Here is a 23240-nt window from a genome sequence, read left to right as displayed (position 1 = left end):
CAAAGGGGAGAAAAAGCTTAGTCCAGATTAGTGGGGTCCCATTGTATAAAGTTTATTTTCTCATAAAGAATCCTTTAAGCCCCCTCCCTTTTGATGCAGCCTTCGCTTCCTACTTCCTTTGCTTTTCCTCCTCTTTCTTTTTCCTTTTTTCTTCTTTCTTTCTCTCCTTTTCCTTCTTCTTTTCTTCCTTTTCATTGTCAAACTCCTCCAGAAAATTAGGATTTTGCTCTAACATGACTTCTATTCTGTTATAAAATTTATAAATTTACTCTATTAACTTGTAGTGAAAGGAAATATAATTATGTTGACAGGCGCACAATATCAGATCAAACGAGACGTCAAGCATGGAGTTAGATCTGATAATCTGGGCCAGTCTACAAGATGTGATATGGCTTTTCAGATCAAGTTACTGTTATAATGATAAATTCTGTCCTCTATTTGGAGATACTAGCCTGTTTGAGATATTTAGAGATACTTGTCTGCTGGAGATTTTAAGAGAAACTTTCTTGGTAGAAATATTTAGAGATCCTTGCTTGCAGGAAATATTAGAGATACTTCTCTACTGAAGGTATTTAGAGATATCTGCCTGCTGTGTGTGCCTGCTCTGGGATAAATATGCTGCTCGACTTTATCTAGGATATTTATAGATACTTGTCTTATATGCTGTTTGCTCTAGGATATTTGGAAATACTTGCCTGCTGTGATAAATGTGCTGTGTGTGCCTGCTCTGGGATTAGGAAGGGGAGGTAAGGGGTTCGGGAGAGTGAGGGATAGGGGAGGTAACTTTAGCCTGGTGCTGTATTATTCTATCATCGTACCTAAACAAAACAATATTACATCAATTATACAAAACAAATACTCAAGCAACAAATAATAAAGCAGTTATAAAATACAGGAAATGATAAATTTATGATTTTTTAAAATTTCAGACACTCTTCTTTTCATGTAAACTTACCAAGATGAATAGCAATTAATTATAAACTAGCAAGAAAGCAGTGAAGTCTTATTGCTATTGAAATAATATAGCAGTGAGATTTTGGGTTGTGTTTAAAGTCTCAAAGCTGTGAAAAAATAGTAGTTCTACAAATCAATTTGTTTTCAACACATAATTTTTTCCAACACTGATTTTACTGATTTTCTATACATTCTCAAGTTCAGCACCTACATTTGATCCACTCCCCATTCATTAATTTATGTTTGATCCCTCCTTTGGATCCCATACTTACTGTTGAACTTGTTCTGGGACAGAAATATACTCCATAGGAATGATCTGACCTAGTTCTGACAGCGACCGCACAAACCGCAGCTTGGAGGAAAATTTGGCACTGGAAGAAAACAAACCAGATATTGTAATTTTTACTGTACAATGTTATCCTAATAATTTTGATTATATATGGTCATAAATGTGCAATATTTTCTTGACAATTTCAATCTGGACAGGGCCATGTAGTTCAATATTCATCACTCTCCAGCAAGGTGTGGGTCAATAGTGTGATGAACATGAATCACTCAATTTTTGTGACACCTTATTTTTGCATGATATTCATTAACTTTTTATTATAAAAACAAAATTTTCACAAACTGTGGTTATTAACTGCTACAAGGATGAAATCTTTGTGAGCACATTTTCTCAGGTAATTATACAAAAATAAAATTCTCACAAATGAAAAGTGATTTTAACGCGGCCGAGTCAAATTCGAGTGTGCATGACTTTGCACAGCTTTTCAATTTCATGCAGTCATTTGTGCAACATTGTGTGATTTTTTAATCTTAAATCAATAAATATAAAAGTAAAAATTATTTTTCAGAAAATAATCAAAATCCCTAGGGCAGAAATAATTAGACTTGGTCTCGTTAAGTAATAACAATGACACAGTTGTGCCCTGATGATGAGGTGATGTTCACTTTCTCTCCATCATACTATCCCACCATCATCATCACATTGTCATGCCATCTGTTATAGCCCTATCCTTGCAATGCATCATGATTTAAGGAATCACTGTCTAGTTTTGAGAGTATGCCAGGGCATCAACAATAGTGGGAAACATGGGATAATTTGCATAACGGGCGAAGCAGATTTACATGCATATTTCGCCTCCTCGGCGTCAGACACAGAGACAGATGCGCACGAGATTTGCATGCATATTAGGACTCCTTAGCTGCTGACCTAACTACCTGCCTAATTTACATTCCGGCATAATTATCAGCAAAACAACTCCGCTTACTTTCAAAGGGTTATGATAGAGAAAAAATTTAGAAATGGAAATATTACTGCACCACTGCTATAGTGTCAAAGATCCAAGTTGTTTTGCTTGATAGTGTCATAGTGAATTACATGGCCCTATTGGGCTTCAATAGATTTGCCAATGAGAGTATACCTGATAAATGGTCTGGTCATCATGACGATAGTTCTTAACCACAGCGTGGGATGAATCAGCATTAAGGACTTCAGATTCTTCCTCAATCTTAAAGGAAAATTACATATTTTATATCACTTTAACAAACATAGTAATGCCTAAGGCATGCCACTTTTCTTTTTGTGAATTTTATGTGAAAGTTTATAATTTACAGTTCAGATGATATATGGAGAAATATTCTTTTTTTTCTTTACACTTGTGGTTGAAATACTTTTAAACTGAGTGAAAAAATTATGATCATCATGATCATTACAAAGTCTTTTTAAAACATGTCACTTTCTAGTTTGAATACTGAATGACCTCTGACCTTCTGTCAATCATCTGGTAACATTTTTTCAGCCAACCAAAGCTTGGCATCTGTCGCCGTGGTGTGGCTCCATGGAAATAAACAATCATGTAGTCCTCGGCAACCAGGGTCTCCAAGGTACTTATTACATACCTGGAATTTTTTTTTTTATAAAGATCAATGAATTTCACAAGAAAACTTTCACTCTAAAAAATGATCAATAACCTTTTTAACTACATAATCAAATAATGTGCAATTACTCAACAAAATACTTACAAGTCTTAAGAATTTTTAAAACTTTCCATGTGTATAGAAAGATAACTCTTTGATGATACATTTTTAACAACTGAATTTAATAAAAGTGACTTTATCATATGGATTAGACAAGTTTTACTGTTTATGAATACTTACATAAATAAATTATCTATACTGATAATCCCTTCTAATTGTATATGTATAATCTTTTTATAACTGTAATCAGTATACTTACATAAATAAATTATCCATCACATACTGATAATCTTTCCTACTGTGGTCAGGTAAGTAACATCCCGAGAAAATAATAATGGCATTTAGTCCCTCTCCATAGTAACCTTAAAAAGTTAATACACATTTGTATGGATTAGCATTAGAAATGGTTAAATACTGAAATATGTTTCCAAAACAATTTCTAATAGAAAGCAAACCCACAGCAGTTGATTGTATCATGACTTATCATGGCATAAAAGTAGAATGGTATTGACCTCTAACATGTTTATTGATAAATTAATAAGAGTTATTTCCCTTTTATGTATTATTTGAGGTCACCTGTTGCTAGATACATCCAACAATAATTAACAGTACATGTAGCACCTTTATACGACAGTACATGTATATACATGTATGACAAATGAAATATATCTTTACATATTCATTATGTTTTCCACATTGCCCCATACTATGCCAGTAAAGGAACTATGGTACAAAATTGAAAAACTGTATAAGGTTTAATGAATATATATACAGGTAACTTACTAAGAATGCAAGATCTGCTGGCAAAAGGGATAATCTTTGGCAATGCGAAAGTCTTCTATTTTATGTCCTTGTGAAAAGATAGTAATTAAGACCTTGACCTATTATAAAAATACAGTATTTACTTTGCACTTGAACCTTACCTCCATGAGAGAGGACCTTTTTATATGGCTCAATGACCTTGAGGTCAATCTTCATCTGTTTTCCTCCAATCTCCACCCCCTTCCAGAGTTTAGACTCGCGGTATTCATCCCGAGCAGTCAAAACCTTGCTTTCGATGCCGATGGAATTCTTACAGGGCTGCCCTACAGCACACGGTCATTGAGAATAGAAGTGATATACAGTTATTTGGACATTAGCTTTATTAGAGGATCGTTACAAATACTTGTACCTGTGTTAATGAAAAAAAAAATGATTATATATAAAGTACAATTTTCAGAACTCTTAAAATAGATTAATATAACTGCCCGAAGTGAAGAAATATTAATATAGAAAGCACATTTCATAAGGATACCCACTTCCGCCCTAGTCCGCGGTTGAACTCTCGACCTACAGATTCTGTCTCCTAACATGTGTAGTGTAGGGCAGCGCTGTGAGAATTCCATCGGCATCGAAAGCAAGTTTTTGACTTGCCCACATAGCCGAGCGGTCTAACGTGCTTTTTCTGTAATGCAAGCACTGATATCACGATAACTACATGCGGTCATGTCATATGGGTACTGAAAAACTAACAAGTTGTGAGATTGTCGTGGAAACCTGTTCTGAGGTATATAATGGTCGTAGGCGCCCTGATAACCTCAGTTGCGGTTTCTCTAAAATAAAACAGTAAAATCTTGCAACTTGTTTTCTTTAAGGCACGTACGTGTAAATCTAACCATCTCTGTATTAATCATATTTAAGCCCCTAGCCCCCCCCCCCCCCCCCCCCCTGGTTTCGTAGCATATGCATACTTTCTTAAAACTAACGCAACTAGACTGTAATGTGTTGAAAAATACAAGTTGCATATGCATTTTCATGTTTGTTTTTTTTTTATAGATGTCGCATTCATCATATTTTTTTTTCCTTTTGAGTACTGAATATTGTGCCGAAGAGGTAACTGCAGAATCTTTACAAGGTTTATTTCAGATTTATAGCACTATATTTACATTTAGTGTATTTCCTCATGAAATCCATTAGAAATCCACGACGTTCAAATTTCTATAACACACGCGAAACCTTGTCACCTTGTGAATACACAGTAGGAACTATATGCATTTTAAATACTCTAGGAACACCCAAACGTAGATTGTTTTATTTCAATCCAATTAAAAACAATAACCCTAAAAAATTAACGTAAAAATTAACGTAATGTGCGTTAGGAATTTGTCATTTTTTTCCTCGCAATGCTTGTTTGCGTAATTTTACTTTGCAATGTCATTTAACGTCATTTGACGTCACAAACGGCTCTTACATCTATTAACCACGGCAGTTTTGAAGGGCGCTAAATTCACATTAAAGATTAACGAAATAAGCAATTATGAAGAAGGAAAATTAGAAAATGTAAATATAAGCATTGAATTCATATTTTGGGATGTCTCTGGTCCTATAACACACCTGGCCGTGCCGACAAATTTATCATCCCGCGCTAACGCGCGGTATTAAATTTGTCGGCACGGCCAGGTGTGTTATAGGACCGAAGACTCTCAAAAGAAGAATTCAATGCTTAAATGAACGATTTGTAGTCTGGAATATTATAAGATTTACTAACTGTACTATTTTTCATGTATTATACCCAAGAATATTATATAAACATATATACTTACAGTATTGCGTATTATTATATTTTTTTTATGTGCATGTACCTATTTGATGATAACGAATGACGACACGCTCGAGGTGCTACATCATATGGTACAAAAACTATAATCAAAGTAAAAGGAGTGTACCAAAAGGACTACGTAAACATCTCCATGACGCTATAAGTACCTTAAAAGATAAACGTAAAACCACTTGTGAACTGTGCAAATTAAAGTGAAAATATTGTGAATTGTTAGAGGCGTTGAGGAATCGGTGACTTCGATTTAACTTACGAACAGTGAATATTACGAACAGTTGTTGTGTATTAAAAGTAAAGGTACATAGTGAGATGTTCTAGCTTTAACGATTATTTTCAATTGTATTTATGATATTGTCAAGGAAAGTCATGTAACGATGTATATTGGGCACTAATATTTTTTTTATTATAAATTTGGAGCACCAATTTTTTTATGGGTGAGGAAGTAATTAATTTAGAATTTTTATATTATTCACATTTTCGTTGTAATTTAATAATATCTATTAGTTTTAAGTGTGTAATTTTAATACCCAATGCATGATCATATTTGAAATCACTTGATTTTATAACTGACAAATTGTAAAAATATTTCGTATCCCTTCTTTACAAATTGTTTATTTGGACCAGGCGGTTGAGTAGTAAAGTCAATCACTATAAATAGATCAAATATTTCATGTAGGTGGTCAGTGTTCTCAGGAGAAAACAATGTTGATTTTTGTCAAACTTAATTATTGACTTTGAACAGGTCTTAAATTGAATTAATGAAATACAAAATTCCAAATTTGACAGAGGTTAATTCTTAATTAGAATTACGAAAACACTGATCACACGATGACCACATGCGTTCACGTCATATGGGTACTGAAAAAGTTAACAAGTTGTTAAATTGTAATGAACCCCGATTCTGGGAGATATAATGGCCGTGTTTTGAATTACAACTTGTTTTCTTTTAAGGCACGTACATGTATATCCAATCATCTTTATATTAATTATAATTATGTACTATTTTAAAAGTTAACGCAACTAGACTGTAATGTGTTGACAAAAAATGTTATTTATATTTCTTCAAAAGGTTTTGTAAAGTTAATTATTTTATTGTAATTTGAGTTGCGGTTTCTTTAAAATAAAATTGTAAAGTCTTATAACTTGTTTTCTTTTAAAGGCAAAAAATTACATATGCTGAATACAAGTTGAGCAATCCACCCTCAATAGCTAAACGGGTATAAACAATACCAAAACAACAATAATTTTATAAAATATATACGGTGCGTAAATATGATGTGCAAGATGTCTCCTCCAATATTGTGAATGACCTCTGGGAGAAGAGTTCTGTATTTTTTTATACAGTGAAAAAAGCATTATTTTGAACATTTTCTTCTCTGCATGCTCTTGAATCACAGCCACTTGTTTCGGAAATAAATTTTTAACTCATACATGTGTAGTATAATAATAACTCTATTATTAATATTCTATTGGTTAAAGATTTATTTTTGAAGCAAGTGGTTGTGTCTTAATTGAGTGGTGAGAACATAAAATAAATAAATAGTTATGATGAGTAAAACTGTAATATTCATGGCTCCTAGGTAGAAGGTTTGCAGTTAGGAGGTGGTACGGGTCAGGGGGTATAGATACGCATTAATTCTTTGAAAATTATACGTCTCCGTTCTTGAGTATGAAATGCGTATTATCAAAAATTGTTTGTTGCTTTATGTTCTTATTAAATTTTGAAAGCAAAAACTACATACATGTAGTACTTATTTTATAGCCTTAGTCCATGAACTTTTTGATAACCCCTCGTATCTGTTTAATTTTCAGTACATGATACGTGGCATTTACCCCCAGGAAAGATGTTCAAACACAATGCAGTATATCAGTGAACAGAAATCACTCTTCACCAGTCTTGTTTACTTCCATTCAGAACATGTAGATGTACATGTAATATGTAGATAATGGGTTCCAATTTATTTATGTTGGCATTCTGAAACACGGATAATACTTAGATCTATTACAAACTTAGCAATATACTGTAAATTTCTGGTTTTCAGAATTCATATATCTAAGGGCAGATCACTCTAACTGCAGAAAGATACCACAGAATCAGAGCTCTTTAGTGTGCAGTGTAGACAGGGTTCTTAATATTTTTCTCGGATTTCCATCCTACGTTTGGGCATGATCATCACTGAACAGACATAAATTTGTCAAAATGCGCATCTGGTGCATCAAAATTGGTACCATATATGATTTACATAAATAAGGAAAATCGACGATACACAAATTTTTCGAAATGTTAACGTGAAAGTATTAGTTTCAACTTAGCCTCAGATTTAATGGAATTGAATGAATAACAAATATTTACAGTGTATTCTCAACACAATCAACCCCTGAAAATATCAAGTGTTCAGGTGCCTTGGAGGAGTAAGCATCCCCTGTCAACCAGTCAGCTCAGGTGTGTTAAAAACAAACTGAGGGGCAAATTACCTGAATTTCACATTCAATAGTCCTGGAATGAGAGAAAACAAAGCTAAAATATTAGTATGAGTATCACTCTTTGGTAAAAAAAAAAAAAGGAGTTTTAAGGCCTTTTCTGTGTAAATTTTCCCCACAATTTATCTTGCTATTACTATATAGTAATTCACATTATAATTTAATATTTATTAGATGTCTTTAGAGAGATCATTACTTCAAAGACAAAATTTCATATGAATAATCAGAGAAGATGGTGTATCCCAATTTTTTAAAAAGTAAAAACAATCACCTTCTTTGAAATTTAAAAACACTGACATGTAAAATTTCTATTGTGATTTATTAAAATATCTTAATAATTACAAAACAAGAAAACTGTAACAAGTTATCTCTTCTTGAAATCGTATAACATTTTTCAGCAGGACAAATGATACGCAGCACTTAATAGGAATAAGGAATTTACAACATTTTATCAAAAACATTGGCATTACCTCATAAATACATATAATTAGTTAGAAATACTAATATTGAGGTTACAATGCACATATACATGTACTGGTATACATGAGGCAAAAAATTACAATGATTGTGAAAAACAATTCTTCTGTTTTATTAACTATATGGCATCTGCATTTAGATTGTCAGTAGGTTATGTTATTGGCTAAAAGAAAACATTGGTTGCTCTTCAAGAAAGAAGCAGAAAATTCACACACATATATTTCCTTTTCATATATTCATGGATCACTGTTGTACAAACATGCAAATATCTAAGAAAGAAATTAAATCAAGTGTAAATATATTTGTAATATCCCACGAACAGCAGCGGCGGTTCATGGCAACATATATCTGCAATTAAAACATGATTATAAAATCTGGCAAATATTGATTGCACTAGTTTTAATTTCAGAATTACATTTTTTAGATACATACATGTAAATAAAAAATAAAATAAATCACAAATTACACAGAATAAGAAAATCACATCTAGTACAAAACTGAATGTTCAAATGACAATGAACAACTAAACAAATATCTGCTTAAATAAAGCACAGACAGTAAAAATGGAGAGTGTTTTATATAGAAAGAAGCAGATTGATTTAAAGAACACCAATCATATGTATGAACAAGATGGTCATGTACAACTGAAACAAAATCCTCTTGACAATATTACATACATAGAGGGCTTACTCACACAGCCAGCTTACATTTTTTTTCTTCCTTCAACAGTATTAATCTCTGAACGAGCAAATAACGTGTACAAAATGACAATCAAAACAAAAGTTTAATAGGGATCAAGGTTAAGAATTTTTCTGTAATTAAGTAAAACTCAACAGAAATGGCCTTAAGCACATTTTATTCTCAGAAGTCAAGTGTTTCATCTCCCGTGCAAAATTTACAGGGTATAGAATTGAATCTTTAATAATTAATAAAATTTATGTTTCAGCTTTGGAGACTTAATTTATCCATGTTTGGAGATCCCTAACTAATCCACACAATTTACTCAAGGGGGAGAATTTAAGGGTAGTCAAGTTTAGTGGGGTCCCATTGTACAAGGTTTATTTTCTCCTAAAGAATCCTTTAAGCCCCCTCCCTTTTGATGCAGCCTTTGCGTCCTGCTTCCTCTGTTTTTCCTCCTCTTTCTTTTTCCTTTTTTCTTCTTTCTTTCTCTCCCTCTCTTTCTTCTTTTCTTCCTTTTCATTGTCAAACTCCTCTAGAAAATTAGGATTTTGCTCCAACATGACTTCTATTCTGTTAAAAAATTTACAAATTTACTCTATTACCTTGTAGGGAATGGAAATATTATTTTGTTGACAGAGGCCTATCAACAGATCAATCGAGACGTCAAGTTTGGAGTTAGATCTGATAATCTGTAATACCGCTCTTCAGATCAAGTTACTGTTATAATGATCAATTCTGTCCTCTATTTGGAGATATTAGCCTGTTTAAGATATTTAGAGATACTTATCGGCTGGAGATTTTAAAAGATACTTTCCTGGTAGAAATATTTAGAGATTCTTTCTTGCAAAAGATATTAAAGATACTTCTCTACTTAATGTATTTAGAGATATCTGCCTGCTCTGTGTGTCTGCTCTGGGATAGATATGCTGCTCGGCTTTATCAGGATATTTATAGATACTTGCCTAATATGCTGTTTGGCTTGCCTTAGGATATTTGGATATACTTGCCTGCTGTGATAAATGTGCTGTGTGTGGCTGCTCTGGGATTAGGAAGGGGAGGTAAGGGGTTCAGGAGAGTGAGAGATAGGGGAGGTAACTTTAGCCTGGTGCTGTATTATTCTATCATCGTACCTAAACAAAACAATATGACATTAAATTATTCACAATAAATACACTAGCAGCAAATAATAAAGCAGTTATAAAATACAGGAAATGATAAATTTATGATTTTTTAAAATTTCAGACACTCTTCTTTTCATGTAAACTTACCAAGATGAATAGCAATTAATTATAAACTAGCAAGAATGCAGTGAAGTCTTATTGCTATTGAAATAATATAGCAGTGAGATTTAGGGTTGTGTTTAAAGTCTCAAAGCTGTGAAAAAATAGTAGTTCTACAAATCAATTTGTTTTCAACACATATAATTTTTTCAAACACTGATTTTCTGATTTTCTATACATTCTCAAGTTTAGCACCTACATTTGATCCACTCCCCATTCATTAATTTATGTTTGATCCCCTCCTTTGGATCCCATACTTACTGTTGAACTTGTTCTGGGACAGAAATATACTCCATAGGAATGATCTGACCTAGTTCTGACAGCGACCGCACAAACCGCAGCTTGGAGGAAAATTTGGCACTGGAAGAAAACAAACCAGATATTGTAATTTTTACTGTACAATGTTATCCTAATAATTTTGATTATATATGGTCATAAATGTGCAATATTTTCTTGACAATTTCAATCTGGACAGGGCCATGTAGTTCAATATTCATCACTCTCCAGCAAGGTGTGGGTCAATAGTGTGATGAACATGAATCACTCAATTTTTGTGACACCTTATTTTTGCATGATATTCATTAACTTTTTATTATAAAAACAAAATTTTCACAAACTGTGGTTATTAACTGCTACAAGGATGAAATCTTTGTGAGCACATTTTCTCAGGTAATTATACAAAAATAAAATTCTCACAAATGAAAAGTGATTTTAACGCGGCCGAGTCAAATTCGAGTGTGCATGACTTTGCACAGCTTATCAATTTCATGCAGTCATTTGTGCAACAGTAATCATTTGATTTTTTAATCTTAAATCAATAAATATAAAAGTAAAAATTATCTTTCAAAAAATAATTAAAATCCCTAGGGCAGAAATAATTAGACTTGGTCTCGTTAAGTAATAACAATGATGCAGTTGTGCCCTGATGATAAGGTGATGTTCACTTTCTCTCCATCATACTATCCCACCATCATCATCATCACATTGTTGTGCCATTTGCTATAGCCCTAGCCTTGCAATGCATCATGATTGCTGCACCCCTGCTATCGTGTCAAAGATCACAGAGGTTTTGCTTGATAGTGCCATAGTGAACTACATGGCCCTATTGGGCTTCAATAGATTTGCCAATGAGAGTATACCTGATAAATGGTCTGGTCATCATGACTATAGTTCTTAACCACAGAGTGGGATGAATCAGCATTAAGGACTTCAGATTCTTCCTCAATCTTAAAGGAAAATTACACATTTTATATCATTTTAACAAACATAGTAATGCCTAAGGCATGCAACTTTTCTTTTTGTGAATTTTATGAGAAAGTTTGTAATTTACAGTTCAGTTATATACAGAGAAAACTTCTTTATTTAAATTTTTTTTTTAACTTGTGGTTGAAATACTTTTAAACTGAGGAAAAATATAATGATCATTACAAAGTCTTTCTAAAACATTTTCAATTTCTAGCTTGAATATTGAAAGACCCCTGACCTTCTGTCAATCATCTGGTAACATTTTTTTAGCCAACCAAAGCTTGGCATCTGTCGCCGTGGTGTGGCTCCATGGAAATAAACAATCATGTAGTCCTCGGCAACCAGGGTCTCCAAGGTACTTATCACATACCTGGAATTTTTTTTTTTTATAAAGATCAATGAATTTCACAAGAAAACGTTCACTCTAAAAAATGATCAATAACCTTTTTAACTGTATAATCAAATAATGTGCAATAACTATAAAACAAAATACTAATACGTCCTTTAAAAGAATTTTTAAAACCTTCCATGCGTATAGAAAGATAGCTCTTTGATGATACATTCTTTACAACTGAATTTAATAAAAGTTACTTTATCATATGGATTAGACAAGTTTTACTGTTCATGCATACTTACATAAATAAATTATCCATCACATACTGATAATCTTTCCTACTGTGGTCTGGTAAGTAACATCCCGAGAAAATAATAATGGCATTCAGTCCCTCTCCATAGTAACCTTAAAAAGTTAATACACATTTGTATGGATTAGCATTAGCAATAAAAAATATAAATACAACAATACATGTACTAAAATGATTATTCAAACAGTGATTTATGGCTGAAATACCCAGTATACTGAAATATGTTTCCAAGACAATTTCTGATAGAAAGCAGACCAAAACAGCAGTTGATTGCATCATGACTTATCAAGTCACAAAAGGAGAATGGTATTGACATCTAACATGTTTATTAATAAGAGTTATTTCCCTTTGTTGGGATGATCTGAGGTCACCTGTTGCTAGATACATCCAACAATAACAGTACATGTAGCACCTTTATAGGACAGTACATGTATATACATGTATGACAAATGAAATATATATATGTACATATTCATTGTTTTCCACATTGCCCCATACTATGCCAGTAAAGGAATTATGGTACAAAATTGTTAAACTGTGTAAGGTTTAATGAATATATATACAGGTAACTTACTAAGGATGCAAGATATGCTGGCAAAAGGGATAATCTTTGACAATGTGAAAGTCCTTGTGACCTATGACCTATTATTGAAATACAGTATTTACTTTGCACTTGGACCATACCTCCATGAGAGAGGACCCTTTTATATGGCTCAATGACCTTCAGGTCAATCTTCATCTGTTTTCCTCCGATCTCCACCCCCTTCCAGAGTTTAGACTCGCGGTATTCATCCCGAGCAGAGAATTCAGGGAGTGGATCCGACCGTTTGATAGGTGTATCATCTGGAAAGACAAAAAAAAATAAAACTACATTCAACAACTTACTTGTGTTATCTTTTCCATAAATATCATCTACATTGAACACTAACAAATTTTTTTTCCCCCAACTTCTAAAATTAAATTTTTAAAACACCAGACTTTTATAAAAGCTTACCGGCCATGTCAAATATAAACTACTTATTAATAGGGAACAAGGAAGCTAAATAACATATTATTATTTCCTCCTTCTAAAGTTTATAAAACTACTTGTGTTTACCTTTTTTAGGAATACACAGGGTGCAGTAGCCATCAACTAATGACAGGCTTTATTTAACAATAAAAGATATGGGCAAATAGTCACGCATTTTAAATGTTGGGTCATGCTCAGTCAATATATTTAAATGAAGAGCAAAGGTCTAAGTTCAAACAATTGAATGGAAGACTTAATTTTTTAAAGAAATTTAGACAAAAAGGTCAAATTATGAATAGATATTTGAAAAGATAGAACCATAAACCATTTAAAGAAGGAAAAATTATTCTGGACATATACACACATCATTTAAATGATGGATAGATTGAAGGATGGATACTGCTAATCTTATACTGTAAACCAACTTTTATTCGCGACTACTTTATTTCGCGATTTGCCATGGGTAAACTAGTTCACGACGATTAATTTTGGCGATCACGCCTATGTAGGTTCTCTTGTTAGTAGACAGATAGACTATAATGACCGGTTCGCGGCGAGAAATATTCGCGATGACGAGGCTCTCGCGAACTTCGCGAAAATTTCTCGCACGCGATTAAAAGTTGTTTTACAGTAATTGTTCAAAGTATTCCAATGCAGGTTAATCCATTGCACACTTGTGGACTGAGATAGTGCAGATAAAATGCTTTGTCTACGGATACAGCAAACAACATCAGGTGCCACAGGGTTTAATTGAACCAGTAATCTTTGAACATGCAACTATATCTAAGCCAAGCCTTTATTACCCCTGTGCTCCATGACTTAAGGGGATGAAGGATATATGGTCATGTGACTCAGTTGAATTACGTCATAATCTCTGATAAAATATGTACAAAACGAGATTGAAACCACAGTACTAGTATAATTTTTTTACTGTTAGTTTGCGTTCACCATCTAGTACAAACATATCTGAAAACATTTAAAATTTCTTGCAAAATATTATCAAATTACGGAAATGATTAATCCACCCTTCCGTTTCCCTACACTGCGCGTCCAGCGCGCCGTTGACGTCATAGTGGATCTCTTAGTACAGTAAGATCATACATGGTTAAAACGGGTAGTATAAAATCATAAAAATGGGCCATGATCTGTAAATTGTTGGGTATTTTGTGAATTTCAGACTGCAAAAACTATTTTTACATGGTTGTTGACGGAAATGTTCGGTGGGTGTGGCTAATTTCTCTTATTTAAGAAATGTGTGACGTCATAGTTGAGTTTTCCCGTACTCAAGAAATGTAAACAAGACACGTTTTTCTCATGATCGTGTCTCGTTTAACTTTGCCCCGTGCAATATTGAGTTCAGCTTCACCAATCGATATTTTTACAGTTAATCAATACAATGACGAACTTAAACTTCGACGTAAATTTTCAAATATTGAATGATAGGATTTTTTGCAAATTAATTTTTTTATTGTTTAAGTTGTCTTAAAAAGTTCGTAAATTTCCGTCTCCACGTGCGGTGTTACAAAAGAATCTTGCTGTTTCGAATTTTTAACCCTTGTCATACTCTAAAATATTTTAAAAGACACATTTCCGCTGGCATATTTTTTATCTATGCTGAAAAAATTCAATTATCGACCGAGTAATGGACCCAGAAACACGGAGAATCAAAACTCCGCTCAGACACTGTGGGGTGTGGTATTTATCATTCAATATCTCTGAAATAAGTCAAGAAACCTATTGATATGTCTGCTTTATAGTATGTGGGACATACTAAATAAGATATATAAAAAATATGAAAAAAATTAAATGACAGGTATTTTTTCAGCTAAAGGTCCTTCATCCCCTTAAAGTACGCAGGTAATGTTCTCCTGGTGTACAGCAATGAGACTGATAAAACACACTTACTTTCTCACTCAAAACCATCAGACTCAGTATATGTTACTGTACACAATTCTGACAGACAGACAGACAGATATACAAACTTACTCTCCCACTCCAGACCGTCGGCTGGATCCGCCCCGTCATCGTCTAGATCGTCACTCAGGATGTTAAAGTTAGCCGTGATCTTCTTCTTGGGGTGGGCGCTCAGCAGGGAAGGCCGCACTGTAGAAAAAATCATAATGTCAGCCAAGTAATAAATAAAAGTGTAAAATCTATTGTGACAGTGTTTGTTTTTTTTTAATTCTGATAACAAGGGCTGCACTGCAATTTAAAGTAGTGTAATATCTGTAAGGAAGTCAACAAATTACTTCACAATACATTTGGAAGTACATGTGGCTTCAGATGGCTTTTACTTATTTAAAAACATTGCTCTTTTTCCAAAAATGTAATGGCCTTCCCAATCCCTGGCCCTCCATTTTGTACAACAACTAATATAACTAGTGCTAATTGTAACGGGAACCGTTACAGATGTTCCCCAAACGCTCCCCAACTCCCTTCTCAAGCCATATTCCCTGCAAGTTTCATTAAAGAAGGCAAAATCTATGCATTTAAAATGTAAACAACGTTTTCCCAAAAGTATACCAAGTATTTCAAATTTAAGCAATGCAGGCGTGCGCATGTGATTGCATGAGCGTAATGACGATATCATCTTGTCTACACTATTTTACTCATATGCACGTGCACGCACGTGCATGACGACCATACCTTCTTGTAGGAGTCCATTATGTCTGTCTATGTTCTTAATCCCATCTTGTTTGGATGAAAAACAAGGGAGTTATAGCCATTTAAAGTTTAAGCCAATCAGATTGCAGCGCACGTGCATGCGCGTGTTTTCATGACAATTATCATACATCTTATTGTTGGACATCTTAAAGTATGCATATGTTTTAAATTTCAAAGCGTTTTGTTAAAAAACAGAAAAGATATTGAGATTTTTGTTTCAGCCAATCAGAGCAAAGCGCACGTGCACGCACGTGCATGCATGTAAATGGTGACCAAACCATCTTGCAGGAGTCCTTTATGTCTATCTATGTTCTAAATCCCATGCTGTTTGGTTGAAAACCAAGGGAGTTATAGTCATTTAAAGTTTCAGCCAATCAGATTGCAGCGCACGTGCATGCGCGTGATTTCATGAAAAATTTTGTATATCATATTGTAGTACATCCAAATGCATGTCTATGATATAAATGTCAAAGCATTTCATCATAAAACAAAAAAGATATTAAGATTTTTGTTTCAGCCAATCAGAGCAAAGCGCACGTGCATGCGCGTGAGTTCATGCAAATTTGACCATGTCATCTTATCTACACAACTTATATATCTTTATAAAATGAGTTTCAAAACATTTTATCAAAAAATATAAAAGTTACAACCATATTAAATATATCAGTCAGTTTACTCATTGCACGCGCCCGCACGTGCATGCGAATGCGCGCAAAATGACCTTCGTTCGGCACATCTACACAACATGCCTACTAACCATAAAAAGGTTTTAACTTAGTTTGGTGAACAGTTTCTGAGAACACTTCCGGACAAAAAAGTACCGGAGAAGAAATAAGAAGAAAAAAGAATAATAATAATAACTAGGGCTAATTGTAACGGGGACCGTTACAGATGTTCCCCAAACGCTCCCCAACTCCCTTTTGGTGCCACATTTCTTTCAGCTCTATTAGATAAGACATACTTTGTGCAATTTAGACTTAAACAAAGTTTTCCCAGAAGACTACAAAATATATTTAAATTTAAGCATGACATGCGAGTTCATGTGAATGCATGTGGGTAATGATCATATCATCTTTTCTACACTATGTATATATATTCAAAGAGACTTAATATCAAAGCATTTAATCCAGCAGTATTAAAAAATACACTTATTCAAGCATATTTTAATTTTACTCATTTCACGTGCACACACGGTCAAGCATGTGCATGATGACCATACCTTCTTGTAGGGGACCATTATGTCTATCAATATTCTAAATACCATCCTATTTCTTTGAAAACCAAGGAAGTTATAACCATTTAAAGTTTAAGCCAATCAGATTTCAGCGCACGTGCATGCGTGTGATTTAATGACAATTGTTATATATCATATTGTAGGACATCCTATTGTATGCTTATGTTTTAAATTTCAAAGCATTTCGTCTAAAAACGGAAAAGATATTGAGATTTTTGTTTCAGCCAATCAGAGTGAAGAACACGTGCATGCACGTGCATGACAACCATACCATTTTGTTGGAGTCTATTATGTCTGTCTATGTTCTAAATCCCATCCTGTTTGGTTGAAAAACAAGGGAGTTATAGCCATTTAAAGTTTAAGCCAATCAGATTGCAGCGCACGTGCATGCGCATGTTTTTACGACAACTGTTATATATCATATTGTAGGTAATCCTAATACATGACTATGTTTAAAATTTCAAAGCATTTCGTCAAAAATTAAAAAAGATATTGCGATTTTTGTTTCAGCCAATCACAGCAAAGCACACGTGCACGCACGTGCATGCATGTGCATGACAATTACACCACCTTGTAGGAGTCCATTATGTCTGTCTATGTTCTAAATCCCATACTGTTTGGTTGAAAAACAAAGGAGTTATAGCCATTTAAAGTTTAAGCCAATCAGATTGCAGTGCACGTGCATGCGCGTGTGTACATGACAATTGTTATATATCATATTGTAGTGCATCCTAAAGTATGCCTATGTTTTAAATTTCATAGCATTTTGTCAAAAAACAGAAAAGATATTGAGCTTTTTGTTTCAGCCAATCAGAGCGAAGCGCACGTGCATGCGCGTGAGTTCGTGCTAATTTGACAGTGTCACATTATCTACAGTATTAATATATCTTTATATGATGAGTTTCAAATCATTTCATAAAAAAATGTAAAAGTAATAGCTATATTAAGTATATCAGTCAATTCACTCATTTCACGCGCACGCACGTGCATGCGTGTGCGCGCAAAATGACCTTCGTTCCGCACACCTACACTACACACCTATTAACCCTAAAAAGGTTTTAGCTCAGTTGGGTGAACAGTTTCTGAGAACACTCGCGGACAAAAAAAGTACCGGAGAAGAAATAAGAAAAAAAATAATAATAACTAGTGCTAATTGTAATGGGAACCGTTACAGATGTTCCCCAAACGCTCCCCAACTCCCTTTTGGTGCCATATTACCTGTAAACTTCATTAAATAAGAGAAACTATGTGCATTTTTGAATTTAACAACGTTTTCCCAGAAGGATACCGATTATATTCAAATTTTAGCATTGCACCCAAGCGCATGTGAATGCATGTCCGTTATGACCATATGTAGATATGTCTACACTATCTATATATTTTAAAATACTATATATTAAAGCATTCAGTCAAAAAGTAATAAAAATCACTCATTCAAGTGTATTTTTGATTATACTCGTTCCAAATGCACGCACGTGCGTGTACGTGCATTATGACCATACCTTCTTGTAGGAGTTTCTTACATCTATCTATGTTTTAAATCCCATCCAGTTTGGTTCAAAAACAAGGGAGTTATAGCCATTTCAAGTTTCAGCCAATCAGATTGCAGCACACGTGATGCGCGTGATTTTATGAATTTTTTGTATACCATATTGTAGGATATCCTAATGCATGACTATATTTTAAATTTCAAAGAATTTCGTCAAAAAACAAAGGAGATATAGCCATTTAAAGCTTCAGCAAATCAGATTGCAGCATGCGCACATGCGCATGCTTTCATGAAAATTCTTATATATCGAGCAGTTGATCTTCATAATGTAGGACTATGTTCAAAATTTCAAAGGATTATGACAAGAAACAAGAAAGATATTGAGACTTTAGTTTCAGCCAATCAGAGCGAAGCGCACGTGCATGCGCGTGAGATCTTGCTATTTTGACCATGCTATCTTGTCTATACTACTAATGTATCCTTACAATATGAGTTTCAAAAAATTTCATCAAAAGATAGAAAAGTTACGGCAATATCCATTATATTGGTTATTTCACGTGTTGCACGTGCGCGCTCTTGCAAGCACGTGCGTGCAAAATGACCTTTGTTTGGCAACTCTACATAACATGCCTACTAACCCTTAAAAGGTTTCACCTAAGTCGGATGTGTAGTTTACTAGATCACTCGTGGACAAAATTTTCCCAGGAAGAAGAAAAATAATAATAATAATAATAAGAAACAGAGTAAAAACAATATGTTCCCCAACTTCGTTTGGGGAACATAATAATAATAATAAGAAACAGAGTAAAAACAATATGTTCCCAAACTCCGTTTGGGGAACATAATAATAATAAGAAACAGAGTAAAAACAATATGTTCCCCAACTTCGTTTGGGGAACATAAATATTAAGACCTGCAGACTTAAGATTTTAATGTTCTACCTGGGGATTGCTCTGTACTGGAGTTACTAGAGTTACTGGAATGTCGTGATCGCGAGCCTTCCGAGTCGCTGGAGTCGGATTCCTTTTCTGCGGGGGGCATACCCGGGATGTCATCCTCCTGCCATTCATCGGCTAGGTCCAGACCACCCAGTCTGTCCTGTCAACCCAAAATAGTAACATAAGCAGTAGAACATATTTATTTAGTGAAAGCGCTCATTAATAATGTATTTAATATGCTTACAGCAAAGTCATTTTCTTTCCCTGTGATTTTATTTTGTCAGGATGTATTGAATTACACTTATAACAAAGCAAAATTGTCTGTCCCTGGTACTTCATAATCATGATTATGGATATGTTAATATTTTACTGTACTGTACAAAGGGGAATTTTCACCCTGGCCTGTTTTATTTTTTCCAATATTGTCAATAGGCAAATTTAAAGAAACAGAGTTATCTCTCTTTAAATGCAACTGTTTTCTGGGAGAATTTAAGATGTTGGTGAAATTGCTAGGAATTACAACAATGGAGCAAAAAAAATCTAGTAAACGATATTCTGTCAGGACTTAGGAACTGTCCATGAGTTCTCAATATCTCTTTTTTTTTTTAGAAATACAGAATGCCAGGATTGGATATCAAAAGAAAGTAAAGTTTAAGATAATTTGATATGAAACAACATGACACTATGTGAAATATTGTGGAATTATTATGTATCTGAAAAAAAAAAATTGACATTGTGAAATCTTGCAAAAATAAATGAAATATGATGCCCAGTGTTAAATCTGTTACATGTACATGTACAAGTACAATGATTGAGCCATGCCACTTTTTGATCAAGCCATGCTCTTTTTCACTTCTTGGTTGTAACAAAAGGAGAATTATAATTTACAATTTGGAATATCATAATTGAAGATACATTAAGAATACTCAATTCTTGAATATTGTAAATCACTTTTTATTTGCGAGAACTTTATTTTCGCGTAATTACACGAGACAGTGTGCTTGCGAAAATTTAATCTCTCATATAAAAGCATTCCTTAAGATAATATAGAGCAATAACCACAATTTGTGAAAAATTTTGTCTCACTAAACAAGAGTCAATGACTATCTCGCCAAAATAAGGTGTCACAAAATTATAGTGATCCAAAGTACTACGTATTTGTTCAATGATTTTTTTTTACAGACCTTGATTTTGTTGTCTTGATCCGTCATGTCATTACTTGTGTTTTTGTTGTTTTCATCCAAAACCTGAAAAGAATGAGAAGTACAATATTAAAAGGGTAATATTTTTTTACAATTTGAAAAGAAAACTGTGTTACTGTTTAGGCTGCTTCTTTCACTCCTCTGCCTTTTAGGGGAAAAAGGCAAGTGACTACAGTATAACTCGGTTATTCAAAGTCACTGGGACCTGTAGAAATACTTTGCTATATCCGTAATATCTTATATCCGTACAGCAAATTTGCAGAATTTATACAGTTGGGGATCCAAGATAACTTCGCTATATCCGTAAATTCGCAATATCTGTATATACGTACTAAGCGAGTTTTGCTGTACATGTTTATACACAGGGGGTCATCCAAGGGAGTGGGGAACTCTACATTTGGCAGCAAGAATTCAAAGAAAGATACAAGAGGAAATAAAAGAGAGAAGGTTAGGGTGAGAGAGCAAAAATCTGAGGCAGAAGGTATTGGCAGGAAAAAGATCCCTCCCTGCTCAATGGCTCTGAGTGCCAAGTATGAGACAAAATTTTCAGCTCTCCACTGGCAAGTGCATGGTGGCGTCTCCATATGAGTTAAAAATTCTCACGAGAGGGACATTAAACAATATAGACAATCAATCCACAATTTATGCATAACCAAATAGTTTAAACAGATGGCAGTATTTGACAGGATGTAGAGACTGTTCACATAGATAAGGAGCAATGAGTGGAAAGCTATTAGACCACCTCCCCACTCCACCCCCATCTCCTGTCCATAGAAAAATTCATACTAGTTCAACTGCATGCTCTAGCTGTCTCCTATTAGTCTTTTAAGCCATCAAACTCGATGCTGGATTTTAGCACCCCCTCCCCCCAAAAAAAAAATCAAATTCATGAGCAATTTTTCTCATTGATAACCTTTCACTGAAAGTATGGTATGAATGAAGTCAATAATGATTCTTAGCATTTAAAATCTTGGTTTAGATTTGACTAATACTCACTTTGTCTGCAAATGCATTAATATCCATTAATCATTGCTTACATGTAAACAAACACATCAACTGAATACCCCTGACTATAGTCATCACTGCTTCAAATCAGAGGTTAACTAAAGAGTTATTTACCAATCTATGAATAATGTCTACATTCTTTATTAGATGTTTCAAGTCATTACTCAGGGACCCTGAGGCATATTCTATAAACATTTTTAAGTGATCACCTCCATTAAGACCAATCAGTAAATGGCTAATTCAGTGCTGAAATGTATGTATCATATAATAATACAAATACAAGTTAAAAATTTTCAAATGCATGTCTATATATACTTAGCCGAATTTCTATGTTAAAAATGTTGTATTTTTACAACAAAACTTCAAAGCACTGAAGATTACTGTTAAAAGCTTTTACACACAGCAACTGATTTTATAAAACTAAACATGAAGAAATTAAGCATTACTAGTATTAGCTGGTTTATATCAGGTCTTGGCTTTTCATGCCTTTTTTCACATTCCTTTCAAAGAAGAATTTGGCATGTTGCTAAATACTACTCACTCAGAACCTCTTGGGTTTTACCACTAGAAAGCTAGGAAGTCTCTGGAGAGTTGTGAAACACTTAACATCTACATAGAACAAGCATGAACATCAACACTTATTACTAATATCCTCCTTGCATGTAATACACACCCTCCCTTAATTGATGAGAAATATTGACCAACTGTTAACACCTTAAGCTGTCAACAAGTTCAAGAATTACAAGAATTTGATTAGAATCCTCTCCAAAAAATTAGAACTCACATGAGAATTAGTTGTTTTTTCCACACCAAAAAAATTCCAAATTTTAGGATGCAGAGATGCAGGTAGCCATAGATAAAGTTTGTCAGTTTTTCGGGGGTGAACACACACAGGAAGCTGACGATGTCTAACTAATCAGGTCATTACATCCACATGTTACAGGGTGAGTCAAAGTACAACACCACTACAGGGTGTCTCAAAAATTGGCATCTTCCTGTGTGAGCCAAAATATGAATCCTCTACAGGGTGTCTCAAAGATCTGCATTTTCATCTGCTCTAATAACAGGGTGTTACAAAAACCTGCTCTAAGAAAGTTTTTAGTCACATACTGCACCTTCACAGAATATTAATTTTGAAAAATTTACATTGTTGATCCTTAACTTCTGGCATATCATGCACATGAATAAATCTGATCTATGGGCAATTAATACGGTTAAAATGAATACAATGGAATACAATACATCTTAAAAGAATCTTTACTATCACTTCTCCATTAATAATACCAAATGCCAAATCATGTACTGCTTGAGTGTAAGCAAATATATTACGTACTGCATAAGCAACAAAGTACTTGTAAATA

General features: G+C 33.9%; 2 protein-coding genes across 4 annotated transcripts; both read right to left on the bottom strand.

The window, feature by feature from the left end:
• Window positions 1-70: 70 nt before the first annotated feature.
• On the bottom strand, window positions 71-9729 carry LOC134283375 (protein prune homolog 2-like). Its single transcript, XM_062765833.1, has 9 exons — window positions 9601-9729; window positions 8809-8836; window positions 3858-4019; window positions 3194-3296; window positions 2725-2856; window positions 2379-2465; window positions 1227-1325; window positions 696-818; window positions 71-245 (listed from the first exon to the last, which is right to left on the bottom strand). The coding sequence occupies exons 1-8, from the start codon at window positions 9727-9729 to the stop codon at window positions 734-736; spliced, it is 825 nt and encodes a 274-aa protein (XP_062621817.1). The 3' UTR covers window positions 71-245; window positions 696-733.
• On the bottom strand, window positions 9612-22900 carry LOC134283374 (BCL2/adenovirus E1B 19 kDa protein-interacting protein 2-like). 3 transcript variants are annotated; one of them, XM_062765831.1, is made up of 11 exons: window positions 22664-22900; window positions 20857-20919; window positions 19676-19832; window positions 15334-15450; window positions 13023-13181; window positions 12331-12433; window positions 11933-12064; window positions 11589-11675; window positions 10711-10809; window positions 10177-10299; window positions 9612-9739 (listed from the first exon to the last, which is right to left on the bottom strand). In XM_062765831.1, exons 2-10 carry the CDS (start codon window positions 20881-20883, stop codon window positions 10215-10217), a joined length of 966 nt encoding a protein of 321 aa, XP_062621815.1. In that variant the 5' UTR covers window positions 20884-20919; window positions 22664-22900; the 3' UTR covers window positions 9612-9739; window positions 10177-10214. The 3 variants fall into 3 exon arrangements, with proteins under 3 accessions (XP_062621815.1, XP_062621814.1, XP_062621813.1); XM_062765830.1 differs by lacking the exon at window positions 22664-22900 and adding an exon at window positions 21871-21920 and having other exon boundaries at window positions 9612-9734; XM_062765829.1 differs by lacking the exon at window positions 22664-22900 and adding an exon at window positions 21871-21912.
• Between the last annotated feature and the right edge of the window lie 340 nt (window positions 22901-23240).

Source organism: Saccostrea cucullata, unplaced genomic scaffold, assembly GCF_032062105.1.
Source record: "Saccostrea cucullata isolate Sc308-1 unplaced genomic scaffold, CSIRO_AGI_Scuc_v1 ctg7532, whole genome shotgun sequence".
Classification (NCBI taxonomy): Eukaryota; Metazoa; Mollusca; class Bivalvia; order Ostreida; family Ostreidae; genus Saccostrea; species Saccostrea cuccullata.
Note: the sequence above shows the minus strand (reverse complement) of the source record. Positions and strands in the feature narration are given on the sequence as shown.